The 22,379-nt window shown below is 34.5% G+C and overlaps 1 protein-coding gene and 1 non-coding gene across 2 annotated transcripts; both read left to right on the forward strand.

Moving 5' to 3' along the window:
* Positions 1-11,150: 11,150 nt before the first annotated feature.
* CSN3 (casein kappa) lies at positions 11,151-17,196 on the forward strand. The gene is made up of 3 exons (XM_066386537.1): positions 11,151-11,204; positions 15,492-15,524; positions 16,738-17,196. Exons 1-3 carry the CDS (start codon positions 11,151-11,153, stop codon positions 17,194-17,196), a joined length of 546 nt encoding a protein of 181 aa, XP_066242634.1.
* A 4,523-nt stretch (positions 17,197-21,719) lies between these two features.
* Positions 21,720-21,795, forward strand: TRNAA-GGC (transfer RNA alanine (anticodon GGC)). The gene has a single exon. It is a non-coding gene; the product is annotated as a tRNA-Ala (tRNA).
* The last annotated feature ends 584 nt before the right edge of the window (positions 21,796-22,379 follow it).

Consider the following 22,379-nt stretch of genomic DNA (forward strand, 5'->3'; position numbering starts at 1 on the left):
GTTCAAAAACTTTTTAAAATTAATATTTAAATGATAACAGTTCTTTCTTACTCAGTTACAACATTATCACCTGTTTTCTACTATAGAAATTGTAGGTCCCATAAAGTGTCAAGTTGTGAATAAAATTATTTGTCCCAAGACAATACAAGCATCATATTTCATAAATGTCTACATCTGTGTCTTAAGGATTTAACAGTTGTGTTAGCTTTGGGAAAAGACAAGTTTAACAAATATATTTTCTCTTCCGTATAAAGTAAATGTGCATAGCAAAAGCTTTGTGAACTTTATTGAGGGACAATTTATCCTGATCATCAGTTCCCATAAACCCTATAATAAACACTCCAGGAACTAAACTCTGAAGGAGGAAAAGGTAGCAGGTGGTGAGGAAAATAAACTTTCTCATGGTCTATTACAAAATTCACCCAACAAGATTGCACAATGAGCCTTCCACTGTGTCACAATGACAACCTTTTTCCCTCTAGGTAAATTATCAGGACATTATAAAAATTGTCTTTGAACAAAAATTGCATTTCTCTACCCAAGTGTAAATTGTTCATAGCTGATACCCTTAACGTCAATGAGGGAAATTCGGCCATGACCCACAAGCTGGCTACAAGTCAAGGCCTGCCTAGTGAGCATTTTCACGTGACTTGAGCAGGGAAACGGCTGCCTCCCTTGGTCATTTTCAGGGATTAGAGGTTCCCCAAATGATAAATATTTGTTCTTTGGTATTAAAGTCAGTGACCCCAGTTAAAACTATGGGAAGGACAGCAAGGAGATAGAATCATCTTCAATATAATTTGGTAAGTTGATTTTCTAGGGAGTCTTTCCCAACCTTACAGCTGACAGATTGGAAGCAAGAGTATGACTGAGAAAAGGCAGCAATAGGAAACCCAATGAAGGGGCATAAAGACAATAGGAAATCAGAGCCTAAACAGGAGTTAGAGTCAACTCTTGGCAGCTTTGACGTTTGGGAGGGCCAGCTCTGTAAATTAGTGTCTTTCCTTTGTTTGTGTGTGTGTATTTTTCAGTCTTTGAAATATATCTTTAACTTTTAGATTAGAACTTTTATTCACCTCAAATTATGTCTCTGTAACTTTCTGGGAGAAAAAAAAAGACAGTGACATTAACTTTTAACTATTACTAGATTTATGAAGCAAATATATTCTATTAAAATTAAGTCGTTATTCCCAACATCATTCCTGGTCCTGACACCTTTAGTGGTTGTGATTGGTGGGACAGTTGCTCAATCAGCCAGTCAATCAGTGCTCCATTTTCTTTTGTAATCTAAATGTTTATGGTGATAGGATCCACAAAATCACCATTTGCCAAAGTGTGTTCCTTGAAGTGTTATTTTCACCATATTGCCCCCCAAATAAATATTTATCTTTAAAATAGCCATTGGAAATTTGCAGTATACACATGTGTGGTAAAGTTCTTGAGAATGCCAGCGTAACAAATTTTCGGCCTAACTACATTTCCCAAACTAAACTGACAATAATTTCCAACTAAAACAGCTGATAAAATTAGTGTGTCCTTGAAAACATTGTGATATTTTAAAATGTAATGGGCTACAGAGACACTAGGCACCACTAATTATTGGGAAAAAGAGTTTTACCAAAAAGTGAACAGAGAGCTAAATTCATTTCTACTATTCTGTTAGTTCCTGGGGGAGAAGACTCACATGTCTTCCATATAATCTTTCAGATTTTATTTACTCATTAAAAAATAAATACTTAGCTTCATTGCACTAAAACCTAGGGATTTGGACAAAGGAAAAGAGAGCAAAATATGGGAATAAAATAATTTAAAACCTATTTCTAATGAATATATGAAGTTCTTTTAAGGTTTGGACCAACCTCTGATATTTGTTCAATACAAACATTTCTGTTAATTTTCCTACAGATACAGAGAACAAGTATTATCTGATCAGCTGATATTTATAAATGGCTAAAATATTCAAGAGAGTATTTTCCAAAAATTTCTTGTCAATTCAATAATATCCAGGCAGTGTGAAACTTCTGGCCCAAGTGGAGTCACACCAAGGTAGCTGAAGGTGGTTAATGGCAATAGAACAATGTGAGGCATTGGAAACTGAAGTGCCTCTCCCTCCAAGAGCTTAAAAAAGCTTTTGTTTCTCTCAACTACCCAAGACTTTCATGCAGGAATAAAATAAAACGGAGGGCCACACTGAAATTTAACTGCCCTCACTTCAAAAGAGAGCACAGTTGGAGCTCAGCTTCCCTAACTGTTGAGGGGAAGTTAATCCTAATGTTCGCTCAGGAAAATTAATCCTAGAAACCTGTCTCTTATTTGTATATACCAGCTTTCAATAAAATAAATTAAAATCCTAGGAGAAAGAGATAATATGCCTGTTCACCTTAGTTCTTCATGACCAGGTTCTGACTTCATCCAGAAGCAAGTAATGATTTTCAAACTTTCTTCCAAGTACAAAATTATTTAGGTGCTATTAACTATGCTGATTTCTAGGAACAGCCCTTGCCTAAAAATTCAGACGTAATAGTGTGGAATGAGGCAAGAATTTGCAACTTAAACAAATAGTTTAGGTAATTAATTATTTGTGGAAGCACACCTTCTAAGAAGAAGACTAAGAATAGTTAATGAACATATATCAATTTTAAAAATAATTTCATATAGTGATATGCTATGAAAAAGAAAAAATGATGAAGGAAAAGAAATAACTATTTAAAAAATGTGCCAGAGAAAGTGCCTCTAAAAAGAAAATATTCAAGCTGAAACCTGAATAATATAATATATATAAATGAGACACTAATAAGAATAATTGGGGTAAGAACATTTCAGAAACTATGAACAAAAGTGAAAAGTTCTTAATTTGGAAAAGGAACAGAAAGGTCATCAAATTCTTGCACATAGTGAGAGAAAATGCTGTAGAAGACAAGGTAAAAGAGATGGGGAGAAACTAAATTATATAAAAACTAATTGATCTTGATAAAATATTTGGAATTTATTCTAAGTACTTTTGAAAGATTTTAAGCAGAATAATCATATTGATAATATGTCCAAAAATATCATTTCTATATCTATGTGACTGATAAATATAAGGTAACAGGAGTGAAATTAGTGATTCTAGAAAGGGAATTATTGGGAAAGTAAGGTGTGAGATGTTACTAAACGGGACTAAAGCAATAAAGACAAGACAGTGAGGGGAGGTTTAAGGCATGTTTTTAAGATAGGGCTTATAATTTTTCAAATGAATTATTGGGGAGAGGAGCCAAAGATGACAAAAGAAAACTCACAGAATTTTCTCTTGAGTCACTAGGAGCATCATGGTGTCTTTTTCTACAGAGTAAAGACTAGAGGAAAACTTGGTTAAAAATTAGTTTATGTTCATTGCAGCACTGTTCACAGTGGCCAAGACATGGAAACAACCAAAAAGCCCTTCAATAGAAGACTGGATAAAGAAGATGTGGCACATATACACTATGGAATACTACTCAGCCATAAGAAACGATGACATCAGATCATTTACAGCAAAATGGTGGGATCTTGATAACATTATAAGGAGTGAAATAAGTAAATCAGAAAAAAACAAGAACTACATGATTCCATACATTGGTGGAACATAAAAATGAGACTAAGAGACATGGACAAGAGTGTGGTGGTTACCAGGGGTGGGGGGAGGGAGAACAGGGGGAGAGTTAGGGGGAGGGGGAGGGGCACAGAGAACTAGATAGAGGGTGGCGAAGGACAATCTGACTTTGGGCGAGGGGTATGCAACATAATTTAATGACAAAATAACCTAGACATGTTTTCTTTGAATATATGTACCCTGATTTATTAATGTCATCCCATTACCATTAATAAAAATTTATTAAAAAAAAAAAAAAAAAAAATTAGTTTAGAGATCAAATATTCTACTTTGTTCATGAATCATGTGTTGTATCTATTTCACATATAAATGGAAATGTTAAAAGAATTGTTGGATACTTGAATCTGTAGTTTAGTGAAGGTAACAGAATGTAGATGTTATTTAAGGCTATAAGAATGGAGTAAGTCAATGATAATGATACTCAAAATAAAAAGGGAGAAAGACTAAAGGGTGGTGAACTCAGAAAGACTCCTTGAAGTTTTCCCAAATGGAGAGTTCGATGAATATAAGAGGAACCAAAAAAAAATTAAAAGAAGCCAATAATTTGAGAGAAAAAAACAAAAGAAGAAATTATTATTAGTGAGAAAGACCAATCATGCCAAAGCTTGCTGAGATTGACTAAAAACTAAATGGTAGCATTGGTTTTGGCCACATGAAGGTCATAGTTGACCTGGCTAAATGTTTTGAATGGTGTGAGATGAATAAAAAATCTATTGGAATAAATATGTCAGTTACTGGTTCTCCTAGCATCATAACAGATAGATATGCTTTACACAAATTAAAAGTTTTCTTGATGACTTGTATATTTAAATCTGTGTCCTGACCCTGGCCAGTTTGACCAGTGGATAGAGCATCAGCCAGAAGTGCAGACATCCTGGTTCAATCCCCTGTCGGGACACAGAAGAAAGCAACCATCTGCTTAACTTCCCCTGCCTTTCCCTTTTCCTCTCTCTGTCTCTTCCCTTCTCAAAGCCAGGGGCTCAGTTGGTTTGAGCATTGAACCCGGGCACTGAGGATAGCTCGGTTGTTTCCAGCATCAGCCCCAGATGGAGGTTGCTGGATAAATCCTGGGGCGCATGCAGGAGTCTGTCTTTCTATCCCCTCTCCTCTCACTTAAAAAAAATCTTTGTCTTTATGATGAACTCAGATATCTTGGGATTTTAAAAGTTACTGAAGCATGAATTTACATGTAGGGTAATGCTAAATTCATAATGACACTCATTCTGTGCTTCAGATGACAGGAAATGTCTCCTCACAGCCTCAAAAGAGTGTCCCTATCACTGTCGAGGAGAAAGCATTTTTTCTTTACAGGTTCTCTGCAATCAGAGACTGTGATTATCTACTATAATCATCCAAGTGCCTGGTGTTTAATAAAAACTGTATATGCGTGTGCATTATTTATTTAACTGAATTGTTTACAGAAGAGCAAAATTGTGGTATTTCATTTTGCTAGTGTTAAAAATATGTTAGAGCATTTTATGCTCTTTTCCCATGATTCTTACACACAACAATGGTTTCTAAATCATGCAAATTTCTGTACTAAAAAGTTAATTTTATGATGCTTTCAGAATTGATTCTATAAAAAGTTACGTTAGTCATTTACATTGCAACTACTGTCACAAACATCTTGGTACTTCAAGCACACAATAGAATACTCCAATCAGCCTGGTACTAATGCAGTAGCTGAGAAATAAAAGAAGACTGAGAAAAATCAAACCACATACATGTGAATACCACCAAAAGAAGAAAAAATAGAGATAAAGCACATGTCAGATTTTAAAAATGCTTATAGAACAGTAAGAAGTTGTTATAGGTAAAAGAATGTATATTGAATTAATAATCATCATTTCACTTGTTACAAAATGTTTGCTCCAAAATGCTTGAAATATAAACTTATGAACCCACAACATCCTCTCTGTCTGAGTAGCTTGACTGTGAGTGGCTATATAAATAGGCACATACATTATCAAGACATAAACAAAAAGAAGCTGAAACTTGGCAGAGAAGTCCTGCTGGTCTTTGTCCCAGGCTCCAGGAATGTTCAGGAGTAAGTCATGGCACTGAAGAGGAATATGAATATGTGCCTAGATCAATGCTGCCGAATCAGCTCCACACTACGAACACTCTAGGTTTTGAGACTTTGTTCAGTGCCATTCCAACATCCTGGGATTTCCTATCATGGAATTTGTGATGTCTTTTTAGCTTTTCTTTGGAAAACATAGGGTATCTGAATAGCTCCACTATAGAGTTCACCTAGTTCATAGACAACAGTCACTCAAAACTCTTTAGCTCTTTTACAGTGCCTTAGGTCATTACATATAGGGAATGTTCAGCATCACTAGGATACAAATAAATTAGATCTTTGCCTGCTTTGGTTATTAACTTATCCCTAATGCCTGAAACCATACCTGAAATAATTTAAATGGTCAAAGAATAATACCCAGTCTTGCAAAGCTCCCAAGAGAACCAAGTAAGTTCCTATTTGAACTGAGTGGGTGACACCACTAAAAATTTTCTCTCTTTTAGTAGGGAGAAGATTCCTAGCATTCTCAGGTAAAATATATTTTCCTGCTAAAACAATGTTTTAAAGTTGTTCTGATTCTCCCTGGCAAGATGGCTCAGTGGATAAAGCGTCACCCCAGTGTGCCAAGGTTGCAGGTTTTATCCCCAGGGAACATAGGAGAAGCAACCAATGAGTGCACAACTAAATGGAACAACTAAATGAAACAACTAGTTGATGCTTCTCTCTCTCTCTCTCTCTCTCTCTCTCTCTCTCTCTCTCTCTCTCTTCTTTCCTCTATCTTTCTCGCTCTCTTCCTTTACCTCTCTGTTTCTCTCAAATTAATGGAAGAAAAAGACAAAATTATTCTGAATCGCTAGTACTTGTGAATTAAAGACTCAATTGAAAATCAATATATTCTCTGACTTTTCCTTAATGACTGAGAAACTACCATGTGGAAAAGAACACCTTCATAATATGGAAATTGATCAGACCATAATCTTCCAACCATTGCTTGATCGCAATAACCTAAGGAAAACAGTGTGACTAAATAGTCCAGATAGAATGGCTGGTCTTGTTACTTTAGCAGTTTGTTTCAAGAGTTTTGAAACTCTGCCATCTTTCTCTGAACAGCAGAAGCCAACTATTCTGAGAAATAGAAAATCTTCATTTACTCTGAACAGACTCGATAAACATCCTAGGGTTCTGAACATTGTTCCTAACTTTCTAAGACGTGCAATACTTTTAAGAAAAAAGGCAGGAATGTAAAAATAACCACAATGTGGTATTGTTTCTTGTCTGTATTCTGGCAGCCCTACATTGATTCCTGTAAATACTTCAGTCGAGCCAGGTCTTCCCAGCTTTAGGGAATGCACAGTTAACACTTGTACCAGAGAAATGCAAGCAAAAGAAAATGTTCTTTCCTGAGTTATCTAGGAAAATTATTTGGTTAGCTGTATTTTACTAAAATATCCCCCAAATTTGTGCTTTTATGATACATACTCTATAAGTTAGGTATAGTGGTCAGTAAAACAGAACAATTATCTCCAGTTCAATAATTTAATTTTGTATATTCAGAATGGTTTGCCCCTATTATTGAAGTTAAAAAATCTGAAAACAACTTTGATTCATAAAAGGTTAATAATTCACAAGTGGATTGCTTGTATATTGAATGCATAATACCATGAACTTACTTATAAATAAATATATGTTGCAGCTCAAATACAAATGGTTCCTACTTTGTATTGATTAAAATATTTTATATTTGGATTTAACTTGTAAGAAGTTGAACATGGATTTGCAAGAGATAAAAACTTCTCTAATTTTTAAAAATCAATAGTTGTAATTCTAGAAAGAAAAGTTCAACCATGGCTCATATTATATGTAAGGTTGCCTGATATCCAGTTTTTAAAATTAAAATGAAACATTTAATATATAAAAGTGCTGTGGCTAGCTATTTTTTTTATTTTAACAATAGCTTTAAATTCAAACAAGGGAGATAAGTTGATTAAGAATAAATTGATATTTTTTAAAATGCCTGTATCTCTTATAAAACATAAAAATTAATTCTTTCAAGGATATAAATAGTCTCCTTTCAAGCTTTATGAAGACAACTCTACTTCCCCCTCTCTTTTCATTAACTAAGATTAACCCAAAGATAACCCTGCTGTCGTCAAGTCTTTCCTTTTTGTCATCTTCCTATTGGGTAAAACACAGGAGGAATAAGTTGCATGACGCAAGGTGCTAATACCCTTTAATTAGTCTTCAGTGATTTACCTTGAGTATTCTCTACAGTTGAAAGGCCAGCTGAACCTACTGCCAAGCAAAACCAACAGGCACAAGGAAAGGTAATGATACTAAAACATCAAGAGAAGGGTTTCTTTTCACACTAATCAGTAATAACGCCACCGAAGTTATTTTAAAAGAACATCTTTTCTTCCGTTGGGCTTTAAATTGTTAAGTTTGAATAGATACTGGCATCATTTTGAGATTAGTTTCTAACCTAAACCTTGGGTTTTCTTTGTGTGGTGTTATGATTAAATTTATTTTTAATTTTACTTTGGGCTAAAGTCAAGATTTAATACTGGCTAAACTACTGAAGAGAATGTAAATTCTAAAGAAACGGTGTTCAAGACAGTAAACCTAGCTCTAGGGACAAATATAAAGGACTAACTTCTCAGGAAGATGGGCGTGTTATAATGTTCCACATGGATCCCGTAATTGCAAATTTCATTTCTAAGTGTCATAATTTTATTTGATATGATGATTGTTTTAAAACATGCCTTTCATATCCTCATAAAAGCTGAATAATTATACTGTTTTACAATAGGCAAATTTAAGTACTCATGTAGGTTTAAGTAGGTGTGATAAGTCTGATCTTATTTCTCTGATTTCTGTTTATGTTAAAAAGGGAGGAATTACTAACATTTTAGAGAATATTTGTGTGTGTTATATAATTTTGTGTGAATTGAAAGGGAGTCTATGAGTCATCTTGGGAATATTACTGTTCAGTCTAAAATCTTAAAAGTTAACTGGTGATCATAATAATTGTCTATATTTACTATATTCCATTTTAATCATCAAACTTGCTAAGAAATTAGATTTTAATTATTCCAACTATAAAAAATAATAATAATTATGTGATGTGATAAAGGTGTTCATTACCACTATAATGTCAATAATAATCAAATCAACATAATTATACACCTTAAATTTAGACAGTGTTATGTGCCAAATATATTTAAACTTAAAAAAGGTTAACTGGTAAGTGAGGAACTAATAAGAAACTCTATTTCTCTCAACAAAACTTGTGTTTGATATATGGGTTGTTCAAATTTGATAACCCACAACGAGTTCTTTACCATCCAGTGATATTCTGAGGTCAGTTTAGTAGATAGTCTTGTTAACCATTATTACCTGAGAATCTGAGACAAATGGAGTCGGACATGCTCCCCTTTCCCTAGCCTGGTCTTTAATTCCGCGACTCTCCTTTGTAAAACTGTTTATAGGACTCAAGTCTGTCCTAGTGTAGCAATATCAATAGCTAAAAAGGATTTAGTTAGTATTTACTTCACAAATATAACATGTACTTGAATATTAAAAGTTTGAAGTGTTACATGTATCTTTCTGAAAAGACAATATATTAAAAAGTAGTTATAGGTGCAAGTGTAATAATCTTGTACTCCTTTAGAAAGATAAGGCTAATTTATTTATTTCAATATTTCAGTCAAAGCCACTAGAATTGTCACCTCTACATTTCTCAATAAAATAATAAAGTTAATCATTATTTACGATTACTTGAAAAGCTGATTATGAAGCTTTCTTCAGTTTCAGAATACCTTCCCTTCCCTCCATTTTCCATATTTCTGTTACATCAATCATGAAATTATAGAATTGTAGAAATCACTCATTTTAAACCCTTGTTTTATAGGTAAGAACAGTAAGGCCTGGGCAAGGGAAATTACTTGACCAAAGTTATACAAGTAGAGAAAAACTGGGATAGTACTCTGTCCTCTAGGAATGTGTCTTCACATCAAGTCTCTAATTCCAAACCATTCAGCTGGTTTTGTTTACCTACTCCTCCAAAACTCTTTAACCTGGTATATAAAGCTTGTCTCTTTTCTGCCCTAAACTTTCTTCCCAACCTTATCTTTTTCTTCTGATGAAATAATTCCTTCAAAATGTCCATAATATTCTCTTCTACTTGTAAAATATTTCTCCCTATTATTTCAATCTCCGCATTGGCAAGTCGCACTTATATGCTATCGCCTACAGAATGAATTTGATTTCTTAATGGAAAACTTATCTGTAGAAAACCACTTTTTGGGATTTTCCACTTTATTTCCTCGTAACAGTGATTTGTATAGGGGGCAACTCTCCTCTTTAAATTGATACTACTTATTGGCAAGACCAGATTACCCTGATAATCTCAACACTTGACACTACCTTTTTTTTCCTAGGTTCTTGGTATATGGTAAATAAATATGTGATCAAACTTTCAGTGATATTAAAACTGTAAAAATGAGCCGTCAGGGCGAGCTGCCTGTCGCCATGGAAACCAATTACCAAATATAGGTATTGGTGAGAAGGAAAGAGGTTTATTAGCGCCAGCCACCTAAGAAAATGGGGGACTCCTGTCGTTAAACACCCATCTTCCTCTTCTGGTGGAGGCAAAGGTTTTTATAAGGAAGGAGAAATGAATAAGAATAGAACAAAGTAATCTAAAAGAAAGTGTTGGGTTCTTTGCTGGGGTGGGGGATGAGGGTGCTAGTGCAAGCCAGCTCACAGTGTTCAGACAACAGATTGAAGGCCACACATCTTCTAAAACTGGCAGGTCTGAAATTTGGAGTCCGTTCCTGTCCTCGGTTGTTGTAAGCATTGAAACTAGCAAGTAACATCAATTAGGATTTATGTGTCATGTAACAAGTGTTCACAGATTCCCATAGTTAGGTCGTCTTTATGCCTTGAGCAAGAATCAGAACTGCAAGCCTCAGCCCGGTGGGACTGAGGAGAAGCGGTTACTTTTCTTGCTTGAAGGTTGACCCTTGATGTGCATCAGCTGGAGGGGTACAGGCTTTCAACCATGTTGAGAGGTGGGCCAGAGGTGAGAGGACAGGATTGATTACATACTTTGATTTGTTACAGAATACATAATTTTGATTACTAAATCAGTAAAATTGAATCATGTTCATAGGAGCAACAAACTGGATTTAACATATTACAGAAATCCTTTTATAAACTTACTTTGTTAGTACATTCTTATTTAGCTCTATTCTATGCCTAGTCAGACTAATATCAGTAATATAACATATTTACTCCCAGTTACAATACAGAAAACATGTAAATCATAAATTTTATACACTAAGTTTGGTTATTCTAAAGCTTTTAATAAAATAGATTTTCTATCAGTGTGACTTTTTTTTCTTTAAGAAAAGAAAACATTGTTTCAAATCACTCTTAAATTATTAATAACAAATCCTTTTTATTTAATACTTTCAATTTTTATTTTTAGGTACAATTATGAAGAGTTTTTTCCTAGTTGTGAATATCCTGGCATTAACTCTGCCTTTTTTGGTGAGTTAATTTCATTTAATCAACTTATATTAACACTTTAAGAAATTTTATTTAAGGGCTCTAATTATTTAAACATCTAAATACAGTTATATTTTATAGAACATAATAATTGCTTATTAGCTATATTTTCTTAAGAGTAATTTATTTTTATATTTATTATAATTATAATAGTAAAATCTTGTTCCTTTTCATATCCTTTAGTTATCAGAAATTAAGAAACCACACTTACCATTCTTTTTCATGTATAGAAAACTTTTAAAATTCTAATACAATAAAGAAGATACATTCTAAGGGGAAAAATACTAAAAATCTTTTTAAATTATAAAATGCCCTAAGGAAAATTCACAAAGAAGAATATAGAAATCACAGTACAGGATCAATAATTTTTAAATTAAAATCCTATCTCACACAAACTCCAATCTCTTCAGGCACTAAATCTTTAAAAGATTAGAAGCTTGTTCAGTCTTTTTCACCAATTCTCAAAGATAGTGACACATCTACCCTTAACAGTCAAACCCTATGGGATCTTTTACTATACTCTTCCCCTTATGTCAACTGATTGAGTCCTTCCCAGGGATCATATACATAAACAACATTATAGTTTCCAGGCATTTTCTTGAACTATGTGTTGTGTATGAAGGCTATTGGACCAAGAGAAAGGTTGTGGGGGGTTTTCTTTTCTTTCTTTCTTTTTTTATTTTATTTACTTGTGTTCATTGTTGTTTTGGCTATCTCTGTTCTATTTTGATGTTCATTTGGGGGATTCCAGTCACATTGCCATCAGCAAGAATAGAAAGGCAAATGTGAAGTAATATGTATAATATGACCACCTCTTAGATCATGAAATTCGGAAGATCACTAGTCCTTGTTTCATAATTCACTTATTATAAAATTTAGACTTGCTTTTTAAGTTAATATCTCTTAAACAATTCTATTAGATAAATTCTTGAAGTCAAACTTTTTTAAATTTTGAATTATAATTTTTACATTTATTTTCTTTTATTTATTCTTTGAAATGACATCTGATTGTGTTCACATGCACATTTAAATCTTTGGTTTTCTCTGTGGTAGGAAATGAAGTGGACATCAGAAAATGATCCACAAATGCCTTCCCTACAGCAGCCTCTTCTTGAGCTGCTCGAGTCTGCTCCAGCCTCACACACTCCTTCCCTCTGTCACAAAAAAATTTAAGCCTTATGGACTTGAACAAATAATTCCAAAGAAGAGTGAAAACTTATAGATTTTTATCATTCAAGCTTAAGAGTCATCAACATTATAAAAATTTAAAAAGCAAATGTTCTAGTCTCTTTTATGTGCTCATTTATTCCTTCTCTCCAAAATAAAAAATAGTTAAAATAATATTTTTACTAGCAATTATGATTTGAACTGCACAATTTTATATCCTGTTGGTGGCATTATAGGTTGGCACAACTCTGTACAACAGTTTGGTAATTCCTATCAAGGAATTTCTGTTCTGTTCCCATCCACTCCCCATCACTTTTTTTTTATCTCTTGGATAAAATAAAGGCTCTAGAAACCTTTTGAAAGTTGTAGGTACGGAAATTGGATAAAAATAACAAAATTCAAGTTGATTTGAGATAGAGACTTGTTTTCCTCTCTCCTAAGAAAGGAGGGGAGATAGTAAGACAGATTCCTCCATGCGCCCCGACCGGGATCCACCAGGCAACACCTGTCTGGGCCAATGCTGGAATCAACTGAGCTCTCCTCAGTGCCCAGGGCCAGTGCTCAAACCAATGGAGCCACTAGCTGTGGGAGGAGAAGGAGATAAGGGAGAGAGGGAGGAGAAGCAGATGGTTTCTTCTTTTGTGTGCCCTGACGGGGAAGCTAACCCAGGAAATTTATACACCAAGCCAACGCTCTATCTACTAAGCCACGAGCCAGGGCCCCAGTCACATTTTTTAGACAATATCTTAAGGAATCAAAAGAAAGTATTAAAAAAGGCCACTGGTATACAAATGTTATTTATCTCTCTATCTATAACAAAACATTTTTTGAAAGAAGCCTAATGATTAACAACAGAGTAAAAAATGAACATTTCATAACATAATCATTGATTATTTTTCAGTCATAAATATGTGAGTATGAAAACTGAGAAATATGGAATAATATGAGAAATTATGCTTTAAAAAAAAACAAGACACAAGATGCTGAAACAAACATGTAGCAGAAATATACACTATATATTATATTATATTGAACTGTTTAAGTAATCAGAATTTATGACTGTTGGCAAAGTTTCTATTATATTTATATTGTTATTTAAACTTTAAACTATAATGTAATACATATAGAGGAAAACAAGTTTCTGTCTCAACACAACTTGAATTTTGTTATTTTTATCCAATTTCTGTACCTACAACTTTCAAAAGGTTTGTAGAGCCTTTATTTTATCCAAAAAATATATGTGACAAGTTTTTTTTTCTTTATGAGAGGAGGAGAGATAGTGAGGATAGTGAGGTAGACACCCTCATACACTCTGACCAGGATCCACCCAGCAACCCCATCTGGGGCCAATGCTCCAATACTGAGCTATTCTTAGTGCTTGATGTCAATACTCCAACCAACTCAGCTAGCCTTAGCACCCAGGGTTATATTTGAACCAATCAAACCATTGGGGAAGAGGGAGATAAGAGAGACAGAAAGGGGGAGAGAAACAGATGATTACATCTCCTGTGTGCCCTGATCAGGAATCAAAAGTAGGACATCTATATGTTGAGCCAATGCTTTATCCACTGAGCCATGGCAAGGGCCTTTCTTTTTTTACAAGTTCTAAACTAGAACTATCATTTAAAATTTATTTTATATTGTGGGCCCTGGCCGTTTGGCTCTCAGCTCTAGAGCATTGGCCTGGTGTGTGGAAGTCCCAGGTTCAATTCCCAGTTAGGGCACACAGGAGAAGTGCCCATCTGCATCTCCGCCCTTCTCCCTCTCCTTCCTCTTGATCTCTTTCTTCCCCTCCCGCAGCCAAAGCTCCACTGGAGCAAACTTGGCCAGGGAGCTTAGAATGGCTCCATGGCCTCCACCACAGTCGCTAGAATGGCTCTGGCTGCAATGGAGCAATGTCCCAGACGGGCAGAGCATCACCCCCTGTTGGGCATGCCAAGTGGATCCAGTCAGGCGCATGCAGGAGTTTGACTGCCTCCCTGCTTCTAACTGCGGAAAAATACAAAAAAACCCAAAAACATTATTTTATATTGTGACCTCATCTCAAAAGTTTATAAAACCTCTGTGAGTTTTTAAAGCTTTATATATATATATGCATTTATGGAAACTTTTCTCATTCTTGATTTCCTATGCACACTGAAAACCAGATTTAAAAAGTACTATACAAATGATTTTTAAAAACACTAGTATGTATATAACACTTATATTGATGTTATGTTAAAAACAATTATTTCAAATCTATGAATACCTCATAAATCATCTTAAGACAACAGAAAAAAAAATATTCTCAATGCTCCTCTTATTTTTAACAATGTACGTTGAATTCAAACTGAATGTTATTCATATTTTTATTTAAACAAATATTATGTATATTAGTTGGCACAAATATCAAATGGTCATATTATTTTCAAACTTGAATTTTTCTCCCTAAGTGATAATTTTTAAAGACTATTTAACCATGAGGTTCATTTTTACTATTTTAATTAGTAAATTGCTGTTACTTTTTTTTTTTTTTTTGTATTTTTCTGAAGCTGGAAACGGGGAGAGACAGTCAGACAGACTCCCGCATGTGCCCCACCAGGATCCACCCGGCACGCCCACCAGGGGCGAAGCTCTGCCCACCAGGGGACGATGCTCTGCTCCTCCGGGGCGTCACTCTGCCACGACCAGAGCCACTCTAGCGCCTGGGGCAGAGGCCAAGGAGCCATCCCCAGCGCCCGGGCCATCTTTGCTCCAATGGAGCCTTGGCTGCGGGAGGGGAAGAGAGAGACAGAGAGGAAAGAGGGAGGGGAGTGGAGAAGCAGATGGGCGCTTCTCCCATGTGCCCTGGCCGGGAATCGAACCCGGGTCCCCCGCACGCCAGGCCGACGCTCTACCGCTGAGCCAACCGGCCAGGGCCTTGCTGTTACTTTTTGAGTGGTTCACAGATCTTATAGATTAAATAACCATGGAAAATGCTTTATGATATTTTACAATACCACAATTCAAAACAGAAACATTTTGTCTTTAACATAAAAATTATTTTTAAAAACATAAAAGAATCTCAACTCTTCCTTGCTTTTTAAAAAACTTATTTCTTACTATTTCTTTGAACTTCACCAGGGTGCAGAGGTGCAAAACCAGGACCAACCAAGAGTAAGTCTACATCCATTATTTCTGTAGAGTCATGAACTTCCAAGTATAATATTCTGCAAAGTTCAATAATATTAAAATGCCTCTGTATAAAAACTAAATATTTAAACTCCATAAATAATACAATAATTATTATAAAAAACCTTCAGCAAAAATTATATGAATCAACTTCAATGTTCATCTGAAAATCTTGGCTGAATTTTGTAGACTAAGTCATGTGGTTCGGTTTTCATGTGTATTTATTCAACAACATGAGAAAAATCTCTCAGAATATTGAGAAAAAATGAAAGCAAAAGTGGAATTTAATGTTTCACTTGCTTACTTTTCAAGAATTTGGGAAAGGTCCCACTGTGAGCCGCCTTTGAATATTTCTCAAGCGCTTGTATTTACTTCCTCCTTTTGCTTCCCAAATATGTTAAAATGAATATATTTAAATGTTTCTTGAGAAATGTTTGCTTGCAGTGTAATTTTGTTGATTTGTTTCTATTTCTATGGGAAGACCTGAAGACATATTTTGATAACTACACATAGTCAATAGAACAGAGGCAAATAAAAATAGATGTATAAGGGATAAAGTTAAACTAAAAAAAATTCAACGTATAAATCCAGGAATCCTCCCACATCATATTATATTATTAGTCTGCTATAATTAGTTTAGAAAAAAACCAAATGTGCTCTCAGCCTAATCACTAGGTAAATAAAATTTTAAACTATTAAGAAAATGTCTACTACATATATACATGCACACATATCTATTTCTTTTGTGTGTGATATGTTATAATATGTCAAAGTTCTTTAAGAGATTTTTCTTGCTGTTGTATTTAAAATGCTCAACATTTGCAGAATACTTTTAATATAAAAGCTTGGCAATGTGGTTTGCATTATGGATTACTTCATCTAATTTTTTTGAAACTAATATTATTTTTAATATTGGTTGAAAATTAAGAAGTAGAAGGAAAGTGTACAGATCACATTTTGTAAAATAATATGGTTACTGGGTTTATTACTTTTTATATTGTGCTTACTCAACATTAAGTAATATAACATTATTTCAAAAAAATCTGATTTAAGCTATCATTACATTTATCACCAGCCTACATTGTGCTTACTCAACATTAAGTAATATAACATTATTTCAAAAAAATCTGATTTAAGTTATCATTACATTTATCACCAGCCTACAATAACACCATTTTGCATAATTTATTCTTTGCAGTGCCGTGAGAATGATGAAAGATTGTGCAATCAAAACACAGTCAAATATATTCCAGTTCATTATGTACTAAACAGCTATCATCACTCTAAACCCAATTACTACCAATATAGACCAGCTATACCAATTAATAAGCAATATATACCTTACCCTCATTATGCAAAACCAGTTTTGGTTAGGCCACATGTCGAAATTCCTCAAAGGCAAGTCCTGCCAAACATCTACCCAGCCACTGTGGCCTGTCAACCATACCTACATTCATCATTTATTCTCAGTCCTCCAAAGAAAATTCAGGATAAAACAGTCATCCCTCCTGCCAATACCATTGCTGCTGCTGAGCCCTCATTTGTTCCTACCACTGAACCAGCAGTGAGCACTGCAGTTGCTCCAGAGGCTTCCTCAGAATTCATCACAAGCACACCCGAGACAACCGCAGTCACATTTACTTCACTCATGACCTAAAGACTCTATGGAAGCATTAAAGAAGACAACACAGGTAAGTGAGCAAAAGAGAAAAATAAGACAAAGTTTATGGGTTTAGCAATACAGTCATAAAATCCAAATAGTATAATGAATAAATATAGTCACTTATGAGGACAGACAAAATAGGCTGACAAAAATTTTAACTTTGTGGTGCCATAGCATTGATAAACACTAGATTCTGTTCCAACAAAAAGTGAAAAATAATCTTATTTTATAAAATAAAGAAAACTTGAGAATTTTATTAGCAAACATTTTTTATGACAGTAGGAGCATTCCTAGAATCTATTAACTTTATTTCATTAGTAGTCAACATAGTAGAGTAACATGTTAAACTCAAGATATTTTTTATTACAGCAATGAATTTTCTTAGAAAATTTATACAGGACATGAGTTTAAATACATTTTAATCATTTAACAGTATTCTTGCACTCTAATTTTGATATGAATAAAATGAAAGAAAATCTGTTTCCCAAGCATTCCTTTATTTCAGACATCATTTGTGAAAGAATTCCTGCTATTAGACACCCCAAATGTCTCTTATTCTCAGATAAAGTCATGGAAGAAATCTAATTCTTACCTTGAAAAGCATATTCATATTCAGAAGATACTTTCAGAACCTTTAATATGATGCAAAATGTTTCTATTTATTACTTGAATCAGTGGATAATGGCAGAATCTAAAATAATTTGAATTTATGGGAAGAAGTTAAAATGAAAAGAAAAATTAATAAAATAGGAAAGGACCGAAGAGTGTGAAATAATTTTGGGAGAAAGTTACTACATTTCAATAGCCCTTGCAACAAATATTTTCTGTGCATCATACTATGTATTTTATGATCTAAAATGAAACAGTGATCTGTGATATGGTAATGGCTTTAGATCAGAGAAGGTTACTTTATCCATTTCTGTAACCTTAGACAAGTCATTAATCCCTCTAAGCTTTCATTTTCTCATAATTTTGGTTGCTATGAGATTTAAGTGATACTGTATATTGTAAAAGAATTATAAAAATTGATCAATCTGTAAAATGTAGTACATTAGAAAATATAAATCAAAATTAATAAATATTAAGATTTACTTATAGCCAATATCTCAAGTCTTGATTGATTTCAGATAGTGAGGCTTAATTCCCATGCCATCTCTTTCCCTATGGGCCATCTAATTTGAAGAGGAAAAAATAAAGTATTGTTTACTTAGATCAGCATATGGGTAAATTGTAATATTTAATCGATATTTGCTAGAACATCTAGTAGGAAAAGTAAGCTAGATAAATTTTTGGTGTATTAAGATTTAGAACACAAAATGAAAAAAGTAAGAGACAACCTAATAGCAAGTAATTTAGTATGTAGTGGTAAATTTCATTGATCTAAAATATATAATTACATGATTACGGTTTTAATAGAATAAGCATTATTTCTATAGTTCTATTTGTTTAAAACTCACAAATCTAGATTTCTAAGTTAAAACCATAGTAAGCATGTAAAGTATCCATCTGTAAATATTAGGTGAACATTTTTTTCAGTTCATTATATACCAATTTTAAATATTTAAAATTTTAATTTGATAAACTCCTTGTATACTAACTCCTTGTATATAAAAAGACAAATCATGAAAGCTAACTAAAATCTGTATAATCATGATAAGTTCTCAAATGTGTTGATAATTTTAGATTATTCTCAAGCACAATTAACAGATTATGAACTAAATTTCTACACTGTCATCATTTTTTATAGGTCTTGCGGAAACCAACTCAAACTCTCATTTGGCCACTTGCCAGCCTTCAGTCAAGAGAGAATGTGATTTCCACAAATTTGGCTTCTTCCTCTCTACATTCTACTTTTAAGTGACATTTAATTTTTTGGTTCCTGCACAATAAAGCCAATTAAATGCAACAACTGGATCTCTTACCTTAAGAAGAGTCTATGGATACACCTCAGGCATCTTTTAAAGATTTTTTTTTTTTTTTAGATTTTATGTATTTATTTTTAGAGAGAGAGAAAAAAGAGAAAGAATTAGGGAGGATCAGGAAACATCAACTCCCATATGTGCCTCGACCAGGCAAGCCTGGCGATTTGAACCCTAACGACCTCAGTGTTTCAGGTTGACACTTTATCCACTGTGCCACCACAGGTCAGACCTCAGGCAGCTTTTAAACCTTGACATTCTACAGCAAATTCAGTGTGAGTTTGAGTACACAAGCTTAACTGGGGGCAGAGTTCATAATTTCATCTGAGTCTCAAAATGCTCCATGGTCTAACACTGATTAAGAATGTCTTCTCTGGGATAGCACCAGAACATCTAAATTTGCAGCCTTGTCATTGGGACCAGAGAAGAACTAGGCCATGGTGTTTCAGTTCAGAGGACCCAGTGACTCTTCAGGATCATAGAGACTCTAGAGTTAGCATTAAGTTTAAGTTCCCAAATGTATTGACAATTTTAGATTATTCCCAAGAGCAAATTCTGGGCACAAGCACGCTACAGATAACCATAACTACAAACAGATTCATGGCAACACTAACAAGAGTTAATTGAGGCTCTTGCACTGCATGACCAGTTCACATCTATTCACAAATACACACACACACCATGAGGCTTCTAAAGTTTATAAAAATTGATGATTACTCAAAGTTAAAAGATACAACATAGCTTTCCCCTTAACTAAATACTGCAAGAAAAATAAGTGGGTCATTTATGTGCTTACTCCATATTTAACATCATGCCAGGAAAGGTATAAATAACTCAGTGCTTACTGGTCATTTATAAAATCTTTTGCTGAAATTCTCAATAGATGTGCTATTTTTAGGAGTGATTTACCAGCTTTTACTTTCTGTTAGAATCTGGAAGAGAGGCATGGTCCAAAACACGACATAACTAAGCCTTATCTGCTATGACCATTAATTTCTTGAAAAACAATTTTAAAATGTGGAAGTGGTAGATTTTTTTTAAATTTATGATTTTAATTTGTCTTTACATAGATTCAAGTGTCCCACCTAATATATATCCCCCCACCCCCTTATTTCCTTCGGCCCCCACATACCCCCCTCACCCCAATGCCTTCTCCCCTTCCCTCCAGGATTTGCTGTCCTGTTCTCTATAATGCTGTGTTATGTATATATAATTTCACTAATCTCTTTCCCTTCTCTGATCCCATCTTCTCTTCTACTTTCCCTCTGACCGCTTTCCCTCTGGTCCCTTTGATCCTGCCTCTGCCTCTATTCTGTTCCTCAGTTCACATTGTTCATTGGATTCCTCAAATGAGTGAGGTCATATGGTATTTTTTTTTCTCTGCCTGGCTTATTTCACTTAGCATGATAGTTTCCAGGTCCATCCATGTTGTCATGAAAGGTAAGATTTCCTTCTTCCTCATGGCCGCATAGTATTCCATTGTGTATATGTACCAAAGCTTTTTAATCCACTCATCCACTGACTGACACTTGGGCTGTTTCCAGATCTTGGCTATTGTAAACAATGCTGCAATAAACATGGGGTGCATTTCTTCTTTTGAATCAGTGATTTGGTATTCATAGGATATATTCTTAAAAGTGGGATAGCTGGGTCAAAGGGCAGTTCTATTTTTAATTTTTTGAGGAATCTCCACAGTGTTTTCCACAGTGGTTGCTCCACTCGGCATTCCCACCAGCAGTGCAGTTTCCTTTTCTCCACACCCTCTCCAGCACTTATTATGTGTTGTTTTGTTAATAAGTGCCAGTCTGACAGGTGTAAGGTGGTATCTTATTGTGGTTTTAATTTGCATTTCTCTAATGATTAGTGATGTTTAACATTTTTTCATGGGCCTATTGGCCATCTGTATGTCCTCTTTGGAGAAGTTTCTATTCATTTCTTTTGCCCATTTTTGATTGGATTATCTTCCTGTTGTTGAGTTTTACAAGTTCTTTATAAAACTTGGTTATTAACCCCATGTCAGACATATTGGCGAATATATTCTCCCATTGTGTGGGTTGTCTTTTTATTTTGTTAATGGTGTCTTTTTCTGTGCAAAACCTTTTTAGTTTCATATAGTCCCATTTGTTCATCCTGTCTTTTATTTCACTTGCCCTTGGAGATAAATCAGCAAAAATATTGCTGTGGTAGAATTTAATTTGTTAATTACAAAAATATTTACCACCTACTATGTACAGGCAGTATAACAATTGTGGGATATAACAATAACATTTAATAATAATAAGCATCAAAGTTATACAAAATATACTGTGGGCCAGTATTCTCTTTATTTACATGTATTTATTCATGGATTACATATTACTATTATTTACTATTACAAAAAAGAATTGAAATAATTTTCCCTAACTAGAGCTGAAATTTGAACTTGGAAAGTTTTGTTTTTAAGTCCATATTTTCAACCATTTGAATACTACTTTAAAAACATTTCTAGTCCAGTAGGTAAAATAAAATATGAAGCTAAATACTTTGAAACTTTGAAATAAGAAACAATTCATAAGCATTAATATTAGCTCATATTAATATAATAATGGTTAACTAAAGGCCCTGGCCGGTTGGCTCAGTGGTAGAGCGTCGGCCTGGCATGCGGAAGTCCCGGGTTCAATTCCCGGCCAGGGCACACAGGAGAGGCATCCATCTGCTTCTCCACACCTCCCCCTCTCCTTCTTCTCTGTCTCTCTCTTCCCCTCCCGTAGTTGAGGCTCCTTTGGAGCAAGAGATAGCCTAGGCGCTGGGGATGGCTCCATGGCCTCTGCCCCAGGCACTGGAATGGCTCTGGTCGCAACAGAGTGACGCCCTGGATGGGCAGAGCATCACCCCCTGGTGGGCATGCCGGGTGGATCCCGGTCGGGCGCATGCGGGAGTCTGTCTGACTGCCTCCCCATTTCCAGCTTCAGAAAAAAAATAATAATAATAAAAATAATAATAATGGTTAACTAAATAATATAAAGAAAAAGAGTTGTTTAAAGTATAATTTTAAGTTAAACACTTACCTCCCTGATATGACATTATCCCATTTTTGTATCAATTGGATTTGTTAGTTGGAGAAGTCTATGCACCTAATATTGCATAGTAAATTTCTTAACTACTATTTGTATGTTAAGAAAATACATTGATGAGTCAGTTATTTTGGATTTGGGTAAATTACTTTAGATGGTAGGGTCAACTCAGTTGAAGGTGGTTTGTAACTAATGAGAAACAAAG

The sequence above is a fragment of the Saccopteryx leptura genome, chromosome 5 (genome assembly GCF_036850995.1).
Source record: "Saccopteryx leptura isolate mSacLep1 chromosome 5, mSacLep1_pri_phased_curated, whole genome shotgun sequence".
Lineage (NCBI taxonomy): Eukaryota > Metazoa > Chordata > Mammalia > Chiroptera > Emballonuridae > Saccopteryx > Saccopteryx leptura.

Coding starts and splice junctions, on each gene's coding strand:
- CSN3 (XM_066386537.1), top strand. CDS start 11,151: ATGAAGAGTTTTTTCCTAGTTGTGAATATCCTGGCATTAACTCTGCCT. Junction 11,205..15,491: donor CATTAACTCTGCCTTTTTTG/GTGAGTTAATTT, acceptor GAACTTCACCAG/GGTGCAGAGGTGCAAAACCA. Junction 15,525..16,737: donor AAAACCAGGACCAACCAAGA/GTAAGTCTACAT, acceptor TATTCTTTGCAG/TGCCGTGAGAATGATGAAAG.